Genomic DNA, 21569 nt, shown 5'->3' with positions numbered 1-21569 from the left:
TGAGCCTCTGTCCTTGAAAGGGCAGCTGCTGGGAGAGCCCTCTCCAGCCCCACCCACCTCACAGGGTGTCTGTTGTGGGGGAGGAAGGTAAAGGAGATTGTGAGCCGCTCTGAGACTCTTCGGAGTGGAGGGCGGGGTATAAATCCAATATCTTCTTCTTCTTAAGTGTGCGGACTCTTATCTGGGAGAACCGGGTTTGATTCCCCACTCCTCCACTTGCACCTGCTGGAATGGCCTTGGGTCAGCCGTAGCTCTGGCAGAGGTTGTCCTTGAAAGGGCAGCTGCTGGGAGAGCCCTCTCCAGCCCCACCCACCTCACAGGGTGTCTGTTGTGGGGGAGGAAGGGAAAGGAGATTGTCGGCCGCTCTGAGACTCTTTGGAGTGGAGGGCGGGATATAAATCCAATATCTTCATCTACCTCACAGGGTGTTTGTTGTGGGGGAGGAAGGTAAAGGAGATTGTGAGCCACTCTGAGACTCTTTGGAGTGGAGGGCGGGATATAAATCCAATATCTTCATCTACCTCACAGGGTGTCTGTTGTGGGGGAGGAAGGTAAAGGAGATTGTGAGCCGCTCTGAGACTCTTCGGAGTGGAGGGCGGGATATAAATCCAATATCTTCATCTACCTCACAGGGTGTCTGTTGTGGGGGAGGAAGGTAAAAGAGATTGTGAGCCGCTCTGAGACTCTTCGGAGTGGAGGGCGGGATATAAATCCAATATCTTCATCTACCTCACAGGGTGTCTGTTGTGGGGAAGGAAAGTAAAGGAGATTGTGAGCCACTCTGAGACTCTTCGGAGTGGAGGGCGGGATATAAATCCAATATCTTCATCTACCTCACAGGGTGTCTGTTGTGGGGGAGGAAGGTAAAAGAGATTGTGAGCCGCTCTGAGACTCTTCGGAGTGGAGGGCGGGATATAAATCCAATATCTTCATCTACCTCACAGGGTGTCTGTTGTGGGGAAGGAAGGGAAAGGAGATTGTGAGCCGCTCTGAGACTCTTTGGAGTGGAGGGCGGGATATAAATCCAATATCTTCATCTACCTCACAGGGTGTCTGTTGTGGGGGAGGAAGGGAAAGGAGATTGTGAGCCGCTCTGAGACTCTTCGGAGTGGAGGGCGGGATATAAATCCAAAAATCTTCTTCAAATCTAACCACCACCATCATAAAAAAAAAGTCCTGATCCCAAATCCCCATTTCCTTTCAGTGGCTGCTTTCAGATGACATTGAAAATTTTTAGAGATAGAATCATTATCTCTAGCATCATATCCAGTTGCAGCCTCAGTTTCTGAAGTTTCTTTGAGTGCATATGAGATGGTGGTGCCTCCATTTGAATAGAACACGGATCTTTATGAACGGGTTCATAGGAATGAATAAGAACAGAGATAGATGCACCTGTTGACAGGTTTGGCTTATTGGCTCCCATCTCTCACCATTATTTCTAGGAGCTGTTTGACAGATGTGAAACGAAGAGACGGACGTTATTCAAGCTGGCCAGTGAGACGGAGGATAACGACAGCACCTTGGGTAAAACGGAAACCTTGCAGGGGTGGAGGGTTAGTTCTCCTGGTCATAACTTAGGTTACAGCTGTAAATAAACTGTAGTTGCATACTACTCTTCTACTTCCAGATGTGCTCTTAATCCATTTAATTCACAGGGCGAAATGCTGTAAAATGTCACATGGGCCTCCGTTCTCTTTCAGAATAGAACTGCAATTCATAAGTCACCCACACGTTTTCCGAAGTATTCACCACGTTACAGGCTTCAAGACTCAGAGGATAGAGTTCGTAAAGACTATGGGCAAAATCACGTGAGAGATTTGGCCCGACCTAGCCACACCTCCCCTCCAGGTTTAATGTGTGTGGTCACACGCATACATCTCCCCCCCCCTCCCCGAGTTCCACCCATACTTACCTCATTTTAGGATGGGATGGGCCTGGATTAAATCTCTAAAACACACGACGGGCATGTTTCCTGGCTGTCTGAATGGCTGGGGCGTGCAATGCACCCACCCCACATTCGCAGGAGCAGTCTGACTGCTCCTCTTGCATTTGTGCAATCCGCGTCTCTCCTGGCAGCAGGGCAGGGTCAGTGTGATTGCTGCAGTGCGCATCAGAGAGCACTGGCTTTTTCAAAGCTGAGATACTGCTGCACCAAACTCCCAGCGTGATCCCACCCAAAGTCCCTACTAGCCATTTGCTGCTTCCTGATCTCTGTGTGCATTTTAGTGTTCTTTCAAGCCATCTCTGAATTGGCTTCTACCACTTATACCGAGTCATAATTTCCTGTTGGGAAGAGGAAGATTTGTTTATTATGCAACTCCCATTGTACCGGGAAAGGCAGAATGAACACATTATAACCTAAATATAAATTGTCATTTGATAAGACACTGGAGGCAAAAGATCTGGTTAGGATCATAGGGTAAACAGTAACACTGTGTGTATACAAAAAAAAACCCCAACCCAATGGTTTGACACAATTGGTGATTAAAAACTAGTCAAATGGAGGAAGCCCCTTTATTGAATAGACAAGGGTGTTTCTTAGAATACCACCTAATCTTTATGTCTAATTTCTACATACTGTGCTGAATTGTGATAGCAGAATGGATGATATGAGAGCTAGAAGAGTGTATAACAAATACATACAGGGACTTAGGACAGGGAATAAATTGCATGCGTTGATAGAAAACATTGCTGAGGATGCACTGATTTATATCTATTACGCAGTCTCTGTCTCTGTCTCTCTCTTTTATAGGAGATATTCTGCAGGCCAGTGACAATTTATCACGGGTGATAAATTCCTACAAAAGAATTATAGAGGGCCAAGTCATCAACGGTGAAGTAGATACTTCTGTGTTGCCTTCTACAGATGGTGAGTCGCATTTCTCGGGGACTAAGTTCCAATTCATTGGAATTTTTACCAATTCATTGGAATTTTTACCAGACTTATTACCAGATTGTTATATAATTCTAATGTATAGTTTACATTTCTTTGTACTAAAAATGACTACATGGGATAAAGCCTTTCCAAAAGCACCAGCTCTCTCTGTTTTGCTTCCCTGCCTCTTTTTTTTTTGGCAGCCCCAGAATTGCTTTTAGATCACACTACCCTTCTAGGATTAAACTGGGGGCAAGGATTACTGGTCCCTGCTGGTACAATATACTGGTTGAGAAAGGGACAGTGACACAGAGCTGACCTTGTGTGAGGCAAGGGGCATGTATGCCAAACTTCTGTACCATGTATAGTTTCCTGCTAATACTCTTCCATTTTCTGGGTAGTCTATATCTTGGTAAGGTGGTGGAGAACAGCTCCAGGCCTTCCTGAATGATTCCTTTGTCCTGGATCCATTTCAGTCCAGCTTCTGCCCTGGCCCAGGGATGGAGGCGGCATTGGTTGCCCTCACCTTTGTCAACATCTGGATTGAGGCAGCTTGGCGCTGCAGTTATTACTAGAGCTAAAAGTGGCATTCAGCACAGTCGATTATGATTTCGTGACCTACTGCCTTGCTATCCAAGTGCTGTGGTTAGGCTAAATGCAGGGTTATGAAGGATTATCTGTTTTAGATATATTTAAATGGTTTTAATGGTTTTATGAATGTTTATCTGTTTTAGATGTATTTAAATGGTTTAAATGGTTTTAGATGTATTTAAATGGTATGAATATGAATATGTGTGTGTTTGATGTGTTGGTATGTTTTGTGGAAGAGCACCTCATTTCGTTGCTCTCTTTTTGTTGAGAACAATGACAATAAATTTATCTATCTATCTATCTATCTATCTGACGTGGGGGGTACATAGGACAGCCTTACAGTGGATGATCTCATTTCTCCACAGTCGGGGACAGAGGATGGCACTGGGGGAGAGGATATAGCTGCATTACCCTTGGATATGCAGCATCCCTCAGAGGGCAATCCTCTCCCCTATGTTATTTAACACCTACACGCACCCTCTTGTCAGAAGCCCAAAGTTTTGGGCTAGGTTGTCACCAGTATGTTGATGACTCCCAGCTATATCTGACGATCAGGGCTTTTTGGTAGGAAAAATTCCGACAGGAACTCATTTGCATATTAGGCCACATCCCCTGAGATCACCACTGTTTCACACGGGGCTTTTTTGTGGAGAGAGTCTAGCAGGAACTCATTTGTATATTAGGCCACACCCTCTGAAGGCAAGCCAGCCGGAACTGCATTCCTGTGCGTTCCTGCTTAAAAAAAGTGCTGATGGTGAACGGCCAGCCAGACATTGCCCCAGACACTCTGGCCAGGGGGCCTGGATGCTGTGGCTGCGTGAACATATGAAGCTGCCTTCTTCTGAATCGGACCCTGGGTCCATCAAAATCAGTATTGTCTTCTCAGACTGGCAGCGGCTCTCCAGGGTCTCAAGCTGAGGTTTTTCACGCCTATTTGCCTGGACCCTTTTTTGGAGATGCCGGGGATTGAACCTGGGACCTTCTGCTTCCCAAGCAGATGCTCTACCACTGAGCCACCATCCACAGACACTGAGTGTCTGTGTATGCACATCTTCAAGAAATCAGCAGAGGCTTATACTGTTGTTTTGGGACTTGGTTTATTTATGTAGAGGTCTTGGTAAAATCTGAGTGTCCCCTGCCATAGTGCAGTGGTTTCCTAAGGGCGGAGTTGGGTGTCCCTGGATGCCGTACCAAGGTACCTATCACGAAACTCAAGGAAAATTAAATTCAGTTTCTAGCTGAAGGGGACTGTTAGACATACTTTTTATTGTACCTGTTCCTTCTTGATTGCTGCAGGAAGTGATTCTGCCAATAACATCAACACACTCATCGACCTCGCAGGACTGGACGTATCTAGTACGACGACGCCGCCGCCACCACCAATGCCTCCAATGACACTGACACCAGCAGCATCACTGACTCCAGCCCCAGCCTCATCAGAAATCCCCATCCTTCCACCTCCTCCTCAGACAGCTGGTCACTCTTGGAGTCGTTCATCCAGCCAGGCTGAAGCCACCGCTGCTCAATTGGCCAGCATGGGCAATTCCCTCTCTTTGCTGGATGAAGAACTTCTCTGTTTAGGTAAGACAGATGTGCTTGCTGTGGAAGGCTACCAAGTAGCTTTACCTGTTCCGGATGTACAAGGGAGTTCAAATCTATGGGGAGCTGTGCGCCTTCTTGCAAGACATGATTCCTACGGCTGTGAGCGGTTAGCTGGTAACCTTGGTTGTTGTCACTTATCTTTCGCTTCAGTATGCGGCAGTATTTGCACGTTCAACGTTGCCGGGTCTAATAAGGACAAATCTGCTCCTTAGTATGAGAGCAGTAGTATGAAATGAAGCACTTTGCTTACTTTACTCTGTGTTGTGTAAAAACTGCAAACTGAATGGTATAAGCTAGTCTGCGTAGGAATGTTAGGTACAGACTATCTCTGTGGATTTACCAGGTGTGCGGGAAGGCAGCTGACATTCCAAACCAGTTCTTTCGCTGCCCGTTTCCTCCTTCCTCCCTTGGGGGAATCCATCAGTGAGAGTGTGGCAGTGATCTAATTTCCTGCATGCCTGATTTGTTTTGCACTCGCTGGGGCCAGAAGTGAGCACTGCTTTATCCTGTATTTGCTCCGCCTCTAAAGTGTGAGGGGAAGATGGAGCCCTGGATTTTTTTTTTTTCAGAGAGGCAACAAAGAGCCCCCAAAGTATGACCTCAACCTAAAATTTTAAACCTGACTTGAAAAATTTAACTGTTGTACAAAATGCACGAGTGGCACATACCCGTTGCCGTCACGTTTATCATCTGGGTTGAGGAAGAAAAAAGTAAATTGCTATTGAGAACAATAATAAAAATGTATTCGTTAACATCGGTTTAATGAATTGTGACATCCTAAGCAGAGCTGTACTCTTCGAATCCGTTGACGTCAATAGGCTTAGAAGGCAAGTAGGATTGTGCTGTATATGTGTGCACAAGCATGGCCACCTTCAAGAGGGGGTTAGATAAAAATATGGAGCAGAGGTCCATCAGTGGCTATTAGACACTGTGTGTGTGTGTGTGTGTGTGTATATTTGGCCGCTGTGTGACACAGAATGTTGGACTGGATGGGCCATTGGCCTGATCTAACATGGCTTCTCTTATGTTATGTGAGAGCCAGTTTGGTGTAGTGGTTAAGTGTGCGGACTCTTATCTGGGAGAACTGGGTTTGATTCCCCACTCCTCCACTTGCACCTGCTGGAATGGCCTTGGGTCAGCCATAGCTCTTGCAGAGCTGTCCTTGAAAGGGCAGCTGCTGTGAGAGCCCTCTCCAGCCCCACCCACCTCACAGCGTGTCTGTTGTGGGGGAGGAAGGGAAAGGAGATTGTGAGCCGCTCTGAGACTCTTTGGAGTGGAGGGCGGGATATAAATCCAATATCTTCTTCTTCTTAATTGGTTTCAAACATTCATTGCCTGCCCCTTCAGCCTTACCAGTTCCACAGGCAACAGGCTTAGAAAGTAAGTATGGGAACTTACTTCAGGTGGCTCAGGGTATTCTTCCATCTGTGTAGATTTGTCTTCAGATCTCCCTACTCTCCATCAAGACATTCTATCCAGTGCACTGTATCGACTATTACGGGAACTTCTCCAGCCCAGGGGTGTGTTTTCACCTTCCAAAATGTTTTGCATGTGTGTTTTGATCCCCATGCCTTAACATTGCCTCTTGCATTCAGGCTTGAATGACCCTGCTCCCACTGCAGCAAAAGAATCCGCTGAGAGCAATCAATGGAACATGTTCCAGGTACTTCACGTTATGCTATTGGGAATAAACTGTCACACAGAGTTATGCAGTTAGGGAAGGCCTTTGGGACTGGGAACTGGTAGCAGGTGTGAATCTGAATAGAGCTGAAGTTTGCTGTGGCCTTTGCTTCTGTGAGGGATGCAAACAATAAGGACCAGTTGGCTGTTCCCACCCAGTCGAGATTAACCTTACTCCCATAACCATTTCACTAAGACTTGAGGTGTTAAGGCCATCGTGGAACAGGCAAGTGTCTTTTGTGAAGTCTTGTCTTGCACTTCTGCCTCCCAGTTCTCACATTCTTGTAGAATGTGCCCCACCTGAAGGAATGCCGTCATAGATCATTGTGGCTGAAGGGAAATATTTCTCAGTGCCTTGTAGGAATTACTGTTATTTGCTTCCTTCCTCTGTTGCAGAACGAACCAATAGATTTGGACTTCTTGACTCCAAAGCCAGTTCCTATGGCCTGCAACTCTGCAGTGAACCCTCTTCTTCCTGCTGGGTGTGGAACATCGGCGCCTCTAGCTTCCACATTCACAGCCCCTCAGTCTATTCCCAGCATCCCTGTCCCTACCTCAGCCCCTTTTATATTCTCATCTGGACCCCCGCTAGGCCCTCCTAATGCTATGCCAGTGGGCCCTGGGTATCTTAGTTCTGCAGTGGGAAGCAGTGGTCTGCACAAGATAGATCCGTTGGGACACCTCATGGATGAAACTAAAGGGTAAGGGGGATTTTTTTCTTATGCTCTTTCCTTGAAAATAATCATAGTTACTTCATTAATAAGATTCCCCCCCACCACTCTTTTTAAAAAAAAAAAATGGGAATTAGGGCACTTTCATTAGAACATGCAGCCATCTGGATTATTTGACTAAACCAGGGGTCCTCAAACTTTTTAAATAGGGGGCCAGTTCACTGTCCCTCAGACTGTTGGAGGGCCGGACTGCCGTTACTGTACAAGGCCGCGGGCCGTCAGTTCTCCGTCTTCTGCATCTCTCTCCCTTCCCCACACCACACACCCTGGCCTGGGAACTCACCTCACCTCGGTATCACCTCACACTCTGTCTCCGCCGCCTCAGCCCAGTGCCGGAAGTGTGCGTTGCTAACGCGAGTTTAGGTCAAATGTCACTTCCGGTCTGATTTTGCCATAACCCGGCGGGCCGCATAAACGTCCTCAGCGGGCCGCATCTGGCCCGCGGGCCGTAGTTTGAGGACCCCTGGACTAAACTGTTTCTTAAAATGAGCAGGTACCTCTGGGCATGGCACACAGTGTTCACGTCAGCTTCCTCTTTGTGGCACACTGTCACAGCTGGCGACTTGCTTGGCTCCCTGCATTCTTACGTTACTCCTTTCGCTAGCAGTGAGCTAGTGGCATGGGTTGCAATCGGTCACCGAGGCAGTGTTAAAGAAATCTGGAGAGGCAGAATGGGAATCTGAGGTAACTTCTACTGCTTTGAGACACTCCCCCCTCCCCCCCCCCCGCAAATGATTCAGACCAGCGCCATTTCGCAACAAAAGAAAAGGTTTATTGCCTCTTCCTTGTGGTTTGATGGATAAAGAGAAAGAAGCAGATTCAGGGTGGTACTAGAGAAGTGACATTTTATGATTATCCGTTTTTTAAGAACTTATTGTCCGGGACTGCTGCTGGCGGCTTCTGCGGGAGGAGGCGGCTCACCCTTGGCCCCCCCCCCCCCCAGGAGCATGACACCTGTGTTCTCTCCATTGCAGACTTTCATCCCAAGTAAACACAGCAACTTCCATGTTCCATGTAGAAGCTGCACTGCCTGCTGTGACTTCTTCACCTCCAACGTCCTCTACAGGATTACCTCTCACTGCTCCAGGCGTCCCGACAGTTCCATATCCAAGCAGCTGCACTACAGGGCCAGGCAGCCCCCTCTTCCAGCCAGCCTTATTTCAGCAAGGAAGTCCTCTGAAAGGACATGAGATTTCTTTGACCAACATCCATGTCCCACTGGAGTCTATTAAGCCCAGTAGGCATTTTAGATGATTTTTTTTTTTATCCCTCCTCACCTCCCCCTTTCTATATGACACTGAGTCACAATTCTTTAAAGCCTTTTTCATGGTTTTGGAGATTGATGGATAAACCCTTCCTTTTTACTACCCAAGTCACTCTCCTGCAGCAGGTTTTTTGGAAATGGTGTAAGAACAAGATGTTAGAAAATCCGCATGGTTGCTTTTCTTCCCCTCCCACACCCTGGTATTTGAGTTCCCCCGTTAAGGGAGAAAAATATCCTTTATCCAGCCCTTGTGGAGAGCCAGTTTGGTGTAGTGGTTAAGTGTGCAGACACTTATCTGGGAGAACCGGGTTTGATTCCCCACTCCTCCACTTGCACCTGCTGGCATGGCCTTGGGTCAGCCAGAGCTCTGGCAGAGGTTGTCCTTGGAAGAGCAGATGCTGTGAGAGCCCTCTCCAGCCCCACCCACCTCACAGGGTGTCTGTTGTGGGGGAGGAAGGTAAAGGAGATTGTGAGCCGCTCTGAGACTCTTCGGAGTGGAGGGCGGGATATAAATCCAATAACTTCATCTACCTCCCAGGGTGTCTGTTGTGGGGGAGGAAGGGAAAGGAGATTGTGAGCCACTCTGAGACTCTTTAGAGTGGAGGGCGGGATATAAATCCAATAACTTCATCTACCTCCCAGGGTGTCTGTTGTGGGGTAGGAAGGGAAAGGAGATTGTAGGCTGTTCTGAGGCTCTGTCCTTGAAAGGGCAGCTGCTGTGAGAGCCCTCTCAGCCCCACCCACCTCACAGGGTGTCTGTTGTGGGGGAGGAAGGTAAAGGAGATTGTGAGCCGCTCTGAGACTCTTCGGAGTGGAGGGCGGGATATAAATCCAATATCATCTTCTTCTTGTGATTTCAGGAAAAGTCTTGAAACAGTTGTCCATGTTTGTTAAAGGCTCAAGGGTGGATCTGGGTGACTCTGCACCAGCGTTCCTAGCACCTGTCTGTGTGCCTGCAATTCTGACTTCTGTTTGTCCATGCAGTGCTCCCATGTACTGCTGTTTTGCCACTCTTCCCCTTTCTGAGAAGTCACCATCTCGTCGTTAGGACCGATTTAGAACTTAAGAAAATATATGCACGTTTGTCTCATTGTCATCATATATTCCAGGCATTGGCAGAATGTGGCACCCGGAATATTGTGCAATTGTTAAATTCTCAGAGAATGTCATCTAGTCCTTAGTCAGGATCTAGGTAAAGTTAATTTCTCATGAACAGTGTGATGAGTATCGGAACATGGAGTGGACTGTTTCTTCTGTTTTTCCCCAAAGAGAAGAGTAGCCACCACCTTTAGTAGCTCATCAGAACTAGAGCAGAGATGCAGCTTAGTTACACTGGACGGCTTTAAATGTGTTCTTGCGTCATGTGAATGCATTCTTCTCCTTTTAGGCAGTGCTCTTCCTGTGACTGCTTACGACAAAAACGGTTTGCGTATCCTTCTGCACTTTGCCAAGGAGTGTCCACATGGGCGACCTGATGTGCTGGTAGTGGTGGTGTCAATGTTAAATACAGCACCTCTTCCTATCAAAAACATTGTGCTACAAGCTGCAGTGCCAAAGGTAGAGGCACCAAAATGTTAATTACCAGCTATTGCTTCATCATGATACCAGAGCCCTCTTATTGCGGGAGAAAGTGAGATATGAGCTTCCTGTCTTGGGAGTCATGCTGGTGCATGCGTTATTTTCCAGCAGCTTCTAATGAAAAGCAGAAAACGTCCCCTGACATCACTTTGCATGACAGTGGCTTAGATCCACCAGATTTTTTGCATGTTCTTGGGGGAGGAGGCACGTTTGGGGCTACAGTGTGAAGGGACTAAATAATTCACACTCCGTGGGTATAAACCCTTCCACTCACAAAAAACCCCCCCAGTGGATTCAAGCCAGTAGTTACAAACTACAACAACAGGCTTTAATTCAAAGCACCAAAGGGTGAAATTAAATTTCAATGAATTATTGGGACTTCTTGTAATGAATTTAGAATCAAAATACCAATTAGTGTAATTTATCTCCCTAGCCCCGTTACCCAGTATCCTCATTATTACCTCATCACTGCTTATTAAGCATATAGAACTCACCCAGATATTCAGCCACAAAAACAATTATTACCTAAGAATTTGTTCTTTGGTTTTTACCTGCAGTCCATGAAAGTGAAGTTGCAGCCACCTTCGGGGACAGAGCTAGCTCCGTTCAATCCCATCCAGGCACCCGCTGCTATTACCCAGGTCATGTTGCTTGCAAATCCTAGAAAGGTGAGAGGGGCTCTGGTTTAATTAAAAATGCCTGCACCCTTCCTGCTAGCATGGATAATTCCATTATATTTGTTCACATTGTACTGTTGAGGTTCTCCAGATAAAATATATGTGCTCTTCGGCCGCCCCTAGATGATTTGGGCAGAGAAAGCATGCACTTGATCTGTAGAGCCTCAGCAGTTCAGTTTGAGAAATAAATGATTCAGTGACATAGATACCCTTTGTTCTGACTGATTCCATGTTTCCAAATAGCATATCCTTACTGGATGATACACTGGGGCCAGACAGCGGATGGCATTCTTTGTGCTCTTTGTGTGTGCTTCCAGAGGTATGAGTGGCTGTGTCTGGAAACAAAGGGTTGATCCAACCAGCTTTTCTTCTGCTGAAACAAAAGGAGGGGGTCCTCTTTGACCACCTCAAAAGGTTATGCTAGGGACCCTGGGAACTACATGGATAAGAGCCATGTGGGATCAGGAGGGGTGTAAAAAGGAGAATTGGATGAGATTGAGTGAAAAAAGCCAGTTGGATCCAGTGCAGGATTCTGTTTCAAGATGAATTTTAATACTGATATAACCAGTCAACTCTGAAGTCACTTCTGGATCTGCTTAGCATCTTTGTGACCCTCAGAAATTGAAATATTGGCACACATCTGTGACACTGGGCACTTTAATTGGGCAGCTGGATAGCACTGTCTACCATGTAGTGGAGTTTGCAGCCTGAAAACAGGACTGACGGGTAGAGATGTAAAATTTCCCCCAAATTTTGCCCTTTTAACAATTTATTATATTGTAATATATTGTAATAGTGCATTATCCTATGTTATTAAAAGTTAATACACATACATACCCCCAGCAGTGCATTTATTTAAATTGTTAAAAAGGTAATAAACTTTATCTATTAAAGAATCTTACTTCATAGGAAAAAAAACCCAACCCCCCCCCACCATAGGTTATAATTATAATCCATCTTCATAATAGCCCTTTAGTCATTAACAAAAACCAAAAAAGATATAGTCCAGTGATCTCACTTTTTTACTATAATCCATATAAAGTTTCTTTAGAGATTAATCATTGTCAAAAATCGCCAAATATCCTTTAACGTTCCATTATTTTTCAACGTACTCTTGAAACTATCCCCCCTCATTTTTGAACTTCCCTTAGTTTTGTTCTTTTAAGATTCTTGTAAACTTGTCCATTTCACTCCAATGCATAACTTTCAAAATCCATTCCCACATTTTTGGTATTTTATCTTGTTTCCACATCTGCGCACATAATGTCCGTGCAGTTGAAAGCATATATCAGAATATCGTTCTATCTTGTTTTGGAAATGTTTCCATTTGTAATCCCAACAAAAAAAAGTCTGGTGCCTTTTTAATATTATATCCCAAAACTTTTGAAATCTCTTGCTGAATCATTTGCCAAAATTGTTTCACCTTTTCACAAGTCCACCACATATGGTAGAAAGATCCTTCTTTTCTTTTACACTTCCAACATCTATCTGACACCTGATTGTTCATTTTTGCCAATTTTTTAGGTGTCATGTACCACCTATATAGCATTTTAAAGCAATATTCTTTAATGTTATAACATGTAGATATTTTCATAGAGTTCCTCCAGAAATGTTCCCATGACTCCATCTATATTTCTTTATTTATGTTTATCGCCCATTTTATAATTTGTGATTTAACTACTTCATCTTCCGTAGACCATTTCAATAATAGTTTATATGTCTTTGAAATCAGCTTTTCCTTTTCCCCAAACAGCATTCTCTCCTTATTTTCCGAAACTTTTGAAGCCATGGTGAGGAAAGCTGGGAACATGGCAATATAGGGTGCGGTCACACGTACCATTAAAAGCGGGTGTATAGCGCTCAAATCTGAACTGCTGAATATTGATTCGATGCAGGGCAGTTCAGACGAGCATCCAAGAATGCGATTCATTCTGTTGTGTGCGATCAGACATCCAATACTATCACGCTCCTTTCTTGGAGCATGCGTAATCAGGTGGTGATTTCTGGGAGGGGAGGGGGTCCATTGAACATGCGCCCAACTGTTTGGAGCTGGGAAATCAAACTTTCTTCAGAGGCAGGGGGGGAAGAGCGAAAGTTTCCAGAATTAACATTGCCGATCCAAACCACGGAACTGCCAGGAATTATTTTCCTAGAAATTGGCAGTGACAATGATATCTTGAAATCCTCCACATTGAAAAAAAAGAATTTTTCCCGTTCTGAATAGTGGGATAACGATTCCCCCCCCCCCCCCCGATCCTGTGTTGATTGGAGAAGCAGAAGCGTCACCTCAGATTCCCGGATGATCTGGCAATGCGCATGTCTGCTGGGGCTTTCTTTGGGAAAAAAGGTGAGAGGCAGTATCGCGCGTGAGCTGTCCAAACAACAAAAAGCCGATCCTGTGCTGCTGTTTTGAAAAAGGGCCGGACTTTCTGTGCTGTCAAATTAATGCGCCATTCATGCGTAGCAAGCCTGGATGACGCCGGATGATGCTCGATTGCCAGATGTGGATGTCTGAACGAACACATTTAATCCGTCAGCCAGACGGAGCTGTGTCGTCACTAATGGTACGTGTGACCGCGCCCATATACTACTTTCTATCAAACTGAAACCCATGTGGTTACTCTTAACAACAAAAAATTAACCATTTACAGCTTAGCATATACAACTGTATTATTTGGCACATTTATGGAATTTCAAAGAATAAATGACTGGCAGTACTATCCCAAATATATATTCCTTGGAGCAGGCCCTACTGAATAAAATGGGACAATTTCAAGTTGACCTGGTTAGTATCGATTCCTTAGTTTTCTGTAAGCAGAACTGCAAATACACCTAATGGTAAAGTGAGAGAACTGCAAACTGTACCCTGTGTTCTCACTCATACCAAAAGAATAAAATCAAATTGCTAGGGTTTTTCTCCAGTGCTCTCCCAACTTTACATCCCCCTCCTGGGTCTTCACATTACTCGCCTCCAATTCTTATATAAAGTTCCCAGTGCGTGTCTTCTACAGGCTGGATTCTGTTCCGCTTTGATACTTTGCACTTTTGCATAAATACAGCTTTCTACCTTGTTCTTTCTCCAAGATGTGAGATGCCATTATTACCAATTATTTATTAATGTCATACTTTGAAAGTCTCTGCTAGAGCTAGGATTGATTTTAATCTTGGAGCCTGGTGTGGATTGTTCAGAGCTGCTGAGACGTGTGTTATGAAATGTGCCATCAAATATGCGTGGTGTTGGTCTGGTTTTCTACTGTGCTTACCTGCTGTGTCATTTTGTTTTTCTTCTTTCTCGCAGGAGAAGGTGAGGCTGAGATACCGGCTGACCTTTGTTTTGGGAGACCAGCCCAGCACAGAAGTGGGGGAAGTGGATCAATTCCCCCCAGTTGAGCAATGGGGGAACCTATGACCTAAAGGCATCCCAAAGGGACTGGAATAAATGTGAAGTGGAAAGGGGTATACGAGGTACCCAGCAGTGATATTTAACTTTGTTCACATGTCCTTTCCACTCCACCTGTAGCTCTAGCCCAGAATGTTTCCTGCACTCTGGGGTGAAGTGGACTGGGGCATTAATGCCAATCATTAACTTGTGTAGGCAATGAGGAACAGAGGCCTGGCAGGCATGTCTTCTTGGCCAAATCCAGTCCTATCTTCCATTTTGTTAAACTTGAAAATGACAATTCTGGAGGACTTTTAAGTATTACGGGAGATGATAGATGGTCTCTCTCTTAATATTGGACAGATACCTACAAAGGGCTATGATGCCTTCACAAGCTCCTTTGGGGCAGAGCCCTAAGAGATGTCCCTGTGCTCCATTTTTTTTAACCTCCTTGGTGCCAGAACTTAGGACACCTGTAGGCTTGCTGAGCAATAACACAGGATCCAAAAGAGGAGGTTTCTGCCATGTCCTGACACTCCCATTTTATTTCTTAGGCAACATCTATCTTAAAAGCCAGCACAAAACCATACAGGTGAATAACAGCTGTGTAGTTTACACTTGTGCCACATGTGAATGTAACACACAGCTCTGAATCCACTACCTTTGATTTTATACTTCCAACAGCAATGTGTGCTTTCTAGGCAGCTTTTTTTAGTTCTGTATGCATACATCCCGGTAGTAATTTTCTCAGTGCATTCAGAAACGGCAGTGCATTCTGTTGAGAGGTAAAACCGACGAGAGTCACAAAAGCAAGAACTTCCTCATTGCTCAAGAGAAAAGCATGGAGATAAATTAAGACTCAGAAAGTGAATTCCATATAGCCCAGTTCTTAGTCAGGGTCAGAGGGAGGAAGTGGTACAACTAAGGTCTTGGTTCTTCTCCTGAAGGCAGTATTATTAGTTAGGAATATATGTGCATAGCAAAAGCAAAAGGAAAGCATCAAGAGAGCCTGCAGCTAAGGAAAAAGTGAAGCCATGACTGTGCATGTGCTGAACTGACCGTGCTCTTTTTATTCATTCCAAGGGGTTAAGTGCAATTGTCTCGTGGGAGAGATGCCAGAGATGTTCAGAGGTCTTTGAACATGAGTTATATTGGTAAGCTGGCACAAAACCGCATACGTGATGTCACTGCTTTGGATGCAGTAGTCACTTTTATCTGTCACAGTACAATTTTGATCTCTATATACTCTCAAAGCAGTATACTCAAAGTACACTCTCAAAGCAGACTGTGTGTATGTGCGTGTGTGTGTGTATACACACACACACACACATATGCAGATCTCCTCTTGCCCTAAACTAATGATTTGACTCGACTGTGCATAGGAGGCTGTGTGGAAATAAAGTCGGCTTTAAGTTAAGAGTCACTCAAGGGGAAATACATTAATTGCAATGTATAACATCAGACAGAAATCACAACAGGGTGGCCAGATGTCTCTTGAAATAGGTTAAAAGTTTTATAGACACACAGCAAGCTGCTACAATATGAAAAGTTCCAGTGGCAGTTGGGAAGGGTCAGGATTGTGTTTGTAACTATCCACAAAGAGAATGTGACTGATGGACCAAATGGGAGCTGCGAACAGCAGCAAAATTAACTGATGGGGAAAGGGGTGACGTTTCCTCTGGCTCTTGCCTGACCCCTCAGTAGTATTTTACTCCCTGCCATCAGGTTTTTGCTTAGGCTGTTCAAATCGGTCAGGTGCCACAGGCTATCCATAGAGAACAGCTTTCACTGCAAGTGACTTGAGGAGGCGGGGTGGGACCAAACGGCTTTCTTCATGTCAGCAATGCTGCTGCTCCCCCCTAGTGCGTAATCCATCAGGAAGATCCCATAGTCTCACTGTGTGAAAATGTATTGTTACAAAATTCCAGAATTATTTATGAATGTGACTTGTTCAAAGGCTGAAATTGCAGCTTTCTACCAACGTAAGACTGTACATATGTCTCCAAAGCATTTGGGTTTTTTTTTTCCTGCACGTTCAATAAAATAGCTTTTGTTAATCTGCTTCAGCTGCCTGTCAGCCATTTGGAAAGTGTTTTATCTCCTACATCATAAGACTTCAGTTTTTCTTAGCAACAATGGCTGTATATAAAGACTGTTCCATTACCTGTGATAGAGCTAAACAAAATGGAAATGTCTCTAGATAAAGGGTCACGTGATTTTCCCATGTGCTGGTAAATGTCATGAAAATTTAGAAAATGATTTCAAACACTTAAGAATACAGCTGTTCACAGGCTGTTTCCCATCAATCTATATGGGGCAAGGAGCAAAGAGAGATGTTGCCAACTAGTAGAGTTGTCCCATAGGGCATACATTGCTTCCTTTCGCCTCGGTCAGAGGAATCCACTTACATATAAAAAGGCCGTTTTAGCTTACTAAATGGACTAGGCTTTGCTGCTGAGACCATCTTCTGCAGTCCTAAAACCACATGCCTCAAAGTATTGATGACTGACCATAGGTCATAGTAAATGCCAAAGCTCTAAGGCAGCAGAAAGTGAATTTCTGTTAAGTCCAAAAGCAAGAAAGAGAACTGCTTCTTCACAAGGCATGCCACCACATTACAAAAAAACTAACACATTTATTCCTAGAAAAACAGCCATATGTGCAGTGAACCAGCAAAGCAGAGTTTGTGAGTTATTCCGCTGGGCTATTCTTCCAGCGTGCCTTCTTTCACAATGGCTCGTGCAAGATTTCGTGCCAGAGCAAGCCTCAGCATTTCCACCTTGATTGTCTCAGTGTCATCGTCCTAGAAGCAAAAATAATTTTAGTTCATCCAACAAAATGGGCTTTCTTTCTCTGGCTTTCTAGGAATACCAGAATATTCTCCCAGTACGAGAAAGATATAAAGCCTATTTTCTATCTGCTTCATGCCAGCAGATTCCTTTGCGATTTGATACACTTGTTGAGGAATCTTCCTTAAATTCTCAGAATGCTAATTTTACATCTATGTAAACCTCTCTCATATTTAGATGATCCATTTAAATTTGATAGCACTTCATACCAAAGCCTCAAATTGTTTCAGAAACCCTTTTATCGGTCAGTTTATAACAGCATGGATTTCAAGGAGACCATACCAAAACTAAGTTCTTTCATTTTTTTTAGATTGATTTCTGAATGAGAATCAGGAACAAGTGCAACTGGTCGATGTGACTGCCATGAGTGCAAACAGGCATGTTTGTAACATATGCAGGCTAAACTGCTGTTATTTTAATAAAGATTTGCATGTTACAAAAGGGCCTCTAGACACAACTGGGACTGCCCAGAAAGACAGTTTTCAGCTATTTTGCAATCAGCACTTGGAAGCATTTTCATTTAAATTTCTACCCTGTTCTTCCACAGGGCCCTGTTGCAGCTTACAATTAAAATTAAATAATTGTAACTAAAAGCAAGACAAGCTACCTATGATGATGATATTGGATTTATATTCTGCCCTCTACTCCGAAGAGTCTCAAGAGTGGCTCACAATCTTCTTTCCCTTCCTCCCCCACAACAAACACTCTGTGAGGTGGGTGGGGCTGGAGAGGGCTCTCACAGCAGCTGCCCTTTCAAGGACAAACTCTGCCAGAGCTATGGCGGACCCAAGGCCTGCTAGCAGGTGCCAGTGGAGGAGTGGGGAATCAAACCTGGTTCTCCCAGATAAGAGTCCGCACACTTAACCACTACACCAAACCTAGGCAGACAAACCAGCTTCCTTCTACTCTCAAACAAACGTCATTTAGTAACCTAACCATCCACAGAAAAGCCTTCTTAAGTTCAGCCGCGCACAATTTCTGAAAGTGTAAAAGCATGGATAGGGAAGGCAGCATGGTATAGCCCGATCTTGGAAACTAAGCAGGCTCACTGAGAAGACTTTGCAGAGGAAGGCCGTGGCAAACCACCTCTGCTTCTCGCTTGCCTTGAAAGCCCCCCAAAAGTCAGTTGTGACTTGATAGCACTCGTGTATGAACCTAACAAGAGTGAATACCTCCCTGACGTATCAACAAGGCTATTTCGTAAAGGATCAACCACAAAAAAGGTCCCAAGGAGAGTGGTATTGCCACACAGGCTCACACTGAGAGAGGTGCTCCTTCAGACATTTACTAAAATATATATGCCCCCTTTCCTTGTTCAAGGTGGCTTACAATTCTATGTAATACAATAAAAACCATTAACACCCCCCCTCCAAATGCATGTACCTTAAACCCCATTAAGCCCTAGCTTATAAGAGCAATCTCCACTGGAAGCCACTCTTGTAGGGGTCTCCCCTGATAGACCAAAGCCCCACCTGGTCCCACCCATTTTTATAAAAATACTTGGTGGGTGCCAGAAAAGGTGTTTTCTGGCACCCACGAAGGTTTGGGGGTTTTTTAGAAAGTGGGTGGGACCAGGTAGGGCTTTCGCCCATTGTGGCTTCTGGCTGGCTATTGGAGATCTGACTGGTTTTGCAGATATTAAAAAATGTTATTTGGCAGCAGCTGCAACTACAGCACAAAAATCTTCATTGTGTGACTGAAAGTAAACTGGGACAGCAATTTTGTCACCGCTTCCATCTCCTGCGGCAGCCATTTTGTGGCTGTGTCCAATCACACTGAGTTGGAAGTCCAAAGGGGCCCACAGGTTGGGGACTCCTGCCCTATTGAAAAGCAACAGGCTCTTGCAGAGGCCAAGTGGGTAACCTTAAGCAGGGGAAGAGGGCCAGCCAGGTTATAGCTAGAACATCGCTGGTGCAGAGACAGACGAGGAGAGGTGGATGCGGGTCCTAGGCAATGAAAGCCTTTAAAGTTCATAACCAGCACCCCTTACTGAGCTTGGAAACAAACTGACAACGGAGCTCTTTTAAAATAGGCAAGAGGTCTCATCATCAGCTAACAGTCAGGTTGCAGCATTCTGAACCAACTGCCGTTTCTGCCATAAGGTTCCAACAGCACAGATTAGTGGAGCTGGGACAGCTGAGTCTAAGAAAGGGGGGGAGTTGGCAAACCAGATGCAGGGGGTGGTGGGTCTCAGGCTAAGAAGGGCTTTGATCAAAAGCACATTTTTATATGTACACACAAAATACTAAGAACATGATCCGGTCACATTTAAGGATTAAATCTCAGTGATATTAACAGGAAAGTTAAGCAAATCAAAGGGACACAAAGCACCTGACTTAGAGCTGTGCTTTATATATTAAGAATAATATGTATCAAGATGCCGTAAGTTGACATTATTCAGCAGTCTGCCCCTGAGCAGGATTACCTGGAGTGTTTTGTTTTTGGATTTTGTAGCCATCACGTCTTCCAAGCATTGCATCAATTCGTATGTCTGATCAGCAGAGAATATCACCTGGAGAAAAATGGTGATGGTCATATTAGCACAACTGACATTTCTTCAATATTTACTTCTTCAACGTGGAATTCTGTACCTTGATTCTGTGGCAGAACAGCCCTTTAAGCATGACTTATCTCTGCCAAAGAGAAAACCTGAAGCTACCGTGTACATTGCATGCATCGTTTGGGGTTCTATAAGATGGTTGTTAAGAAACAGTATAGCACCAAATATGCAGCTTTCTAATGGCAGCTGTAGATCATGGGTTAAGGCCAAATAAAGTTGCATTTTGTAGCTGATCACTTACACTTCTCTCTGTTAATCTAGAAACAGATTCAGTCACCCAGCATTGCTGAGCCCTTAACATACACCTATTGAGAACTTGCACTAGGAGGGAACAAATCCTTAGCGAAACTGAACGTCTAGAGAAACTTTTTGAAAAAAATTACAGCAAGCATGAAGGGTAGCTGCACCCATCTGCAGCAACATTAAGCTCTTAGTAAGTCTTTAAAAAGCAGGAAGAAATTGCATGTACACAGGGAACAAGAAATCAGACTGCTTAAGGAGACAGAGCTGTAATAATGTGGGACTCAACTGGCTGCACGTTGATTGCCACAGGAGAGGTGCTCTGGGAGCCCTGTCCCTAACAGTACAGGAGAGCGAGAAGCAGAGGATCTCCATGTTTGCAGCCTGCTGGCTGTGAGAAGCAGGAAGACCTGGCCTGCTGGACTCACTTTTTTCAGTTGGGGGGGGGGCTTTTACAAATCCCCCCCCCCTGAATTTTTTAAAAAGCCCCCCAACCTAAAAAATCTTGGCCCCTTTTGATTGGGCAAATGTATGCTCAAATCACAACAAAGAGATTTCTAAGCATGATAAATGATTGTGCGCTAGAACACTCATGCAGCCATATCACAGGAGGTGGCCCTTGATTTGAGTGGGATCTGGTGCAGGAGGTCAAAGCGGCTGAACCACTGGATGACCACAACCATAGGGCTATCGAATTCAACAGACAGATGAACATTACATTTCCTGGGAAAATCAAACACAGCCACGTTCGAAAGAGGTATTTCTCAAAGATGAGGGAATTAGTTTAAAGGAAGTTTGGGTGGTCATATCTCTTCAAGATGCAGCGGTTTTTAGATGATACCAAATTGTTCCGAGTGGTGAAAACCCAAAGGAATTATGGAAATTTTCAAAAGGAATTCTAACCAGATGACATGGCATTTGAAATTCAAAGTAAGTATACAATTACGTACACCAGAGCAAAAACATTCTAACTTGGTGTCTAATGGAAACACTAATGGAGTCTGAGCTGGCAATGACTGATCAAGAAAAAGACATTAGGATACTGACTTGGTGTACAGTGGCAATAAAAAAAAGGCAAAACCGTGTTAAGAATTATCAGGAGAGGAAAATAAAACTGCCACTACGGTAATACTATGGGGCAGCCTCCTGTGGGATAAAGTGACCGTCTCGAAAACAATAGTGTTGAAAAGGACAATCAGAACCAGGGTTTGAGCAACTGCCCTATACAGTAAGGCAAGACTAAAGCAGCCAGGGTTGTGTTTTTTGTAAGCTTAGAAAAAAGATGAATGAGGGTGACATGACACATCTGCAAAATTAGGCATAGTGTAGAGAAAGTGGACCAAAAAAACCCCTTTATCACATTATTAAGGATGGGCACAAACCACATTTTTGCGATTTGATTCTTGGTTGAACTGGGAACCGAACCACAAACCTATACAAACTCAGAGGTTGGTTCACAAACGGAACTGGTTCATATGGGGTTGTGACCCCTGCTTTCTGCTCCCCACTGCTTTTTGCCAGGAGCAGAAAGCCATTTAAATCA

At 44.6% G+C, this 21569-nt stretch overlaps 2 protein-coding genes across 2 annotated transcripts in view; one reads left to right on the top strand and one right to left on the bottom strand.

Annotated features, from left to right (window-relative positions):
- The window catches only part of GGA3 (golgi associated, gamma adaptin ear containing, ARF binding protein 3), a 56303-nt gene extending 39864 nt beyond the window's left edge, over nucleotides 1-16439 (top strand). Inside the window, exons 9-17 of the mRNA XM_060253481.1 lie at nucleotides 1443-1524; nucleotides 2753-2869; nucleotides 4763-5047; nucleotides 6664-6731; nucleotides 7145-7449; nucleotides 8454-8716; nucleotides 10131-10300; nucleotides 10879-10989; nucleotides 14297-16439. Coding sequence (XP_060109464.1) covers nucleotides 1443-1524; nucleotides 2753-2869; nucleotides 4763-5047; nucleotides 6664-6731; nucleotides 7145-7449; nucleotides 8454-8716; nucleotides 10131-10300; nucleotides 10879-10989; nucleotides 14297-14407 — 1512 coding nt within the window. The 3' untranslated portion in view covers nucleotides 14408-16439. The remainder of the gene's footprint in view (nucleotides 1-1442; nucleotides 1525-2752; nucleotides 2870-4762; nucleotides 5048-6663; nucleotides 6732-7144; nucleotides 7450-8453; nucleotides 8717-10130; nucleotides 10301-10878; nucleotides 10990-14296) is intronic.
- Nucleotides 16440-16992: 553 nt separating this feature from the next.
- NUP85 (nucleoporin 85) overlaps nucleotides 16993-21569 on the bottom strand; it is a 47958-nt gene continuing 43381 nt past the window's right edge. The window contains exons 18-19 of the mRNA XM_060253480.1: nucleotides 19652-19738; nucleotides 16993-17180 (exon numbers count right to left, since the gene is read on the bottom strand). Coding sequence (XP_060109463.1) covers nucleotides 17082-17180; nucleotides 19652-19738 — 186 coding nt within the window. The 3' untranslated portion in view covers nucleotides 16993-17081. The remainder of the gene's footprint in view (nucleotides 17181-19651; nucleotides 19739-21569) is intronic.

This window comes from Heteronotia binoei, chromosome 13 (genome assembly GCF_032191835.1).
Source record: "Heteronotia binoei isolate CCM8104 ecotype False Entrance Well chromosome 13, APGP_CSIRO_Hbin_v1, whole genome shotgun sequence".
In the NCBI taxonomy this organism is placed as follows: domain Eukaryota; kingdom Metazoa; phylum Chordata; class Lepidosauria; order Squamata; family Gekkonidae; genus Heteronotia; species Heteronotia binoei.
The sequence above is the reverse complement of the archived record's forward strand: the minus strand, read 5'-3'. Positions and strand labels throughout refer to the sequence as shown.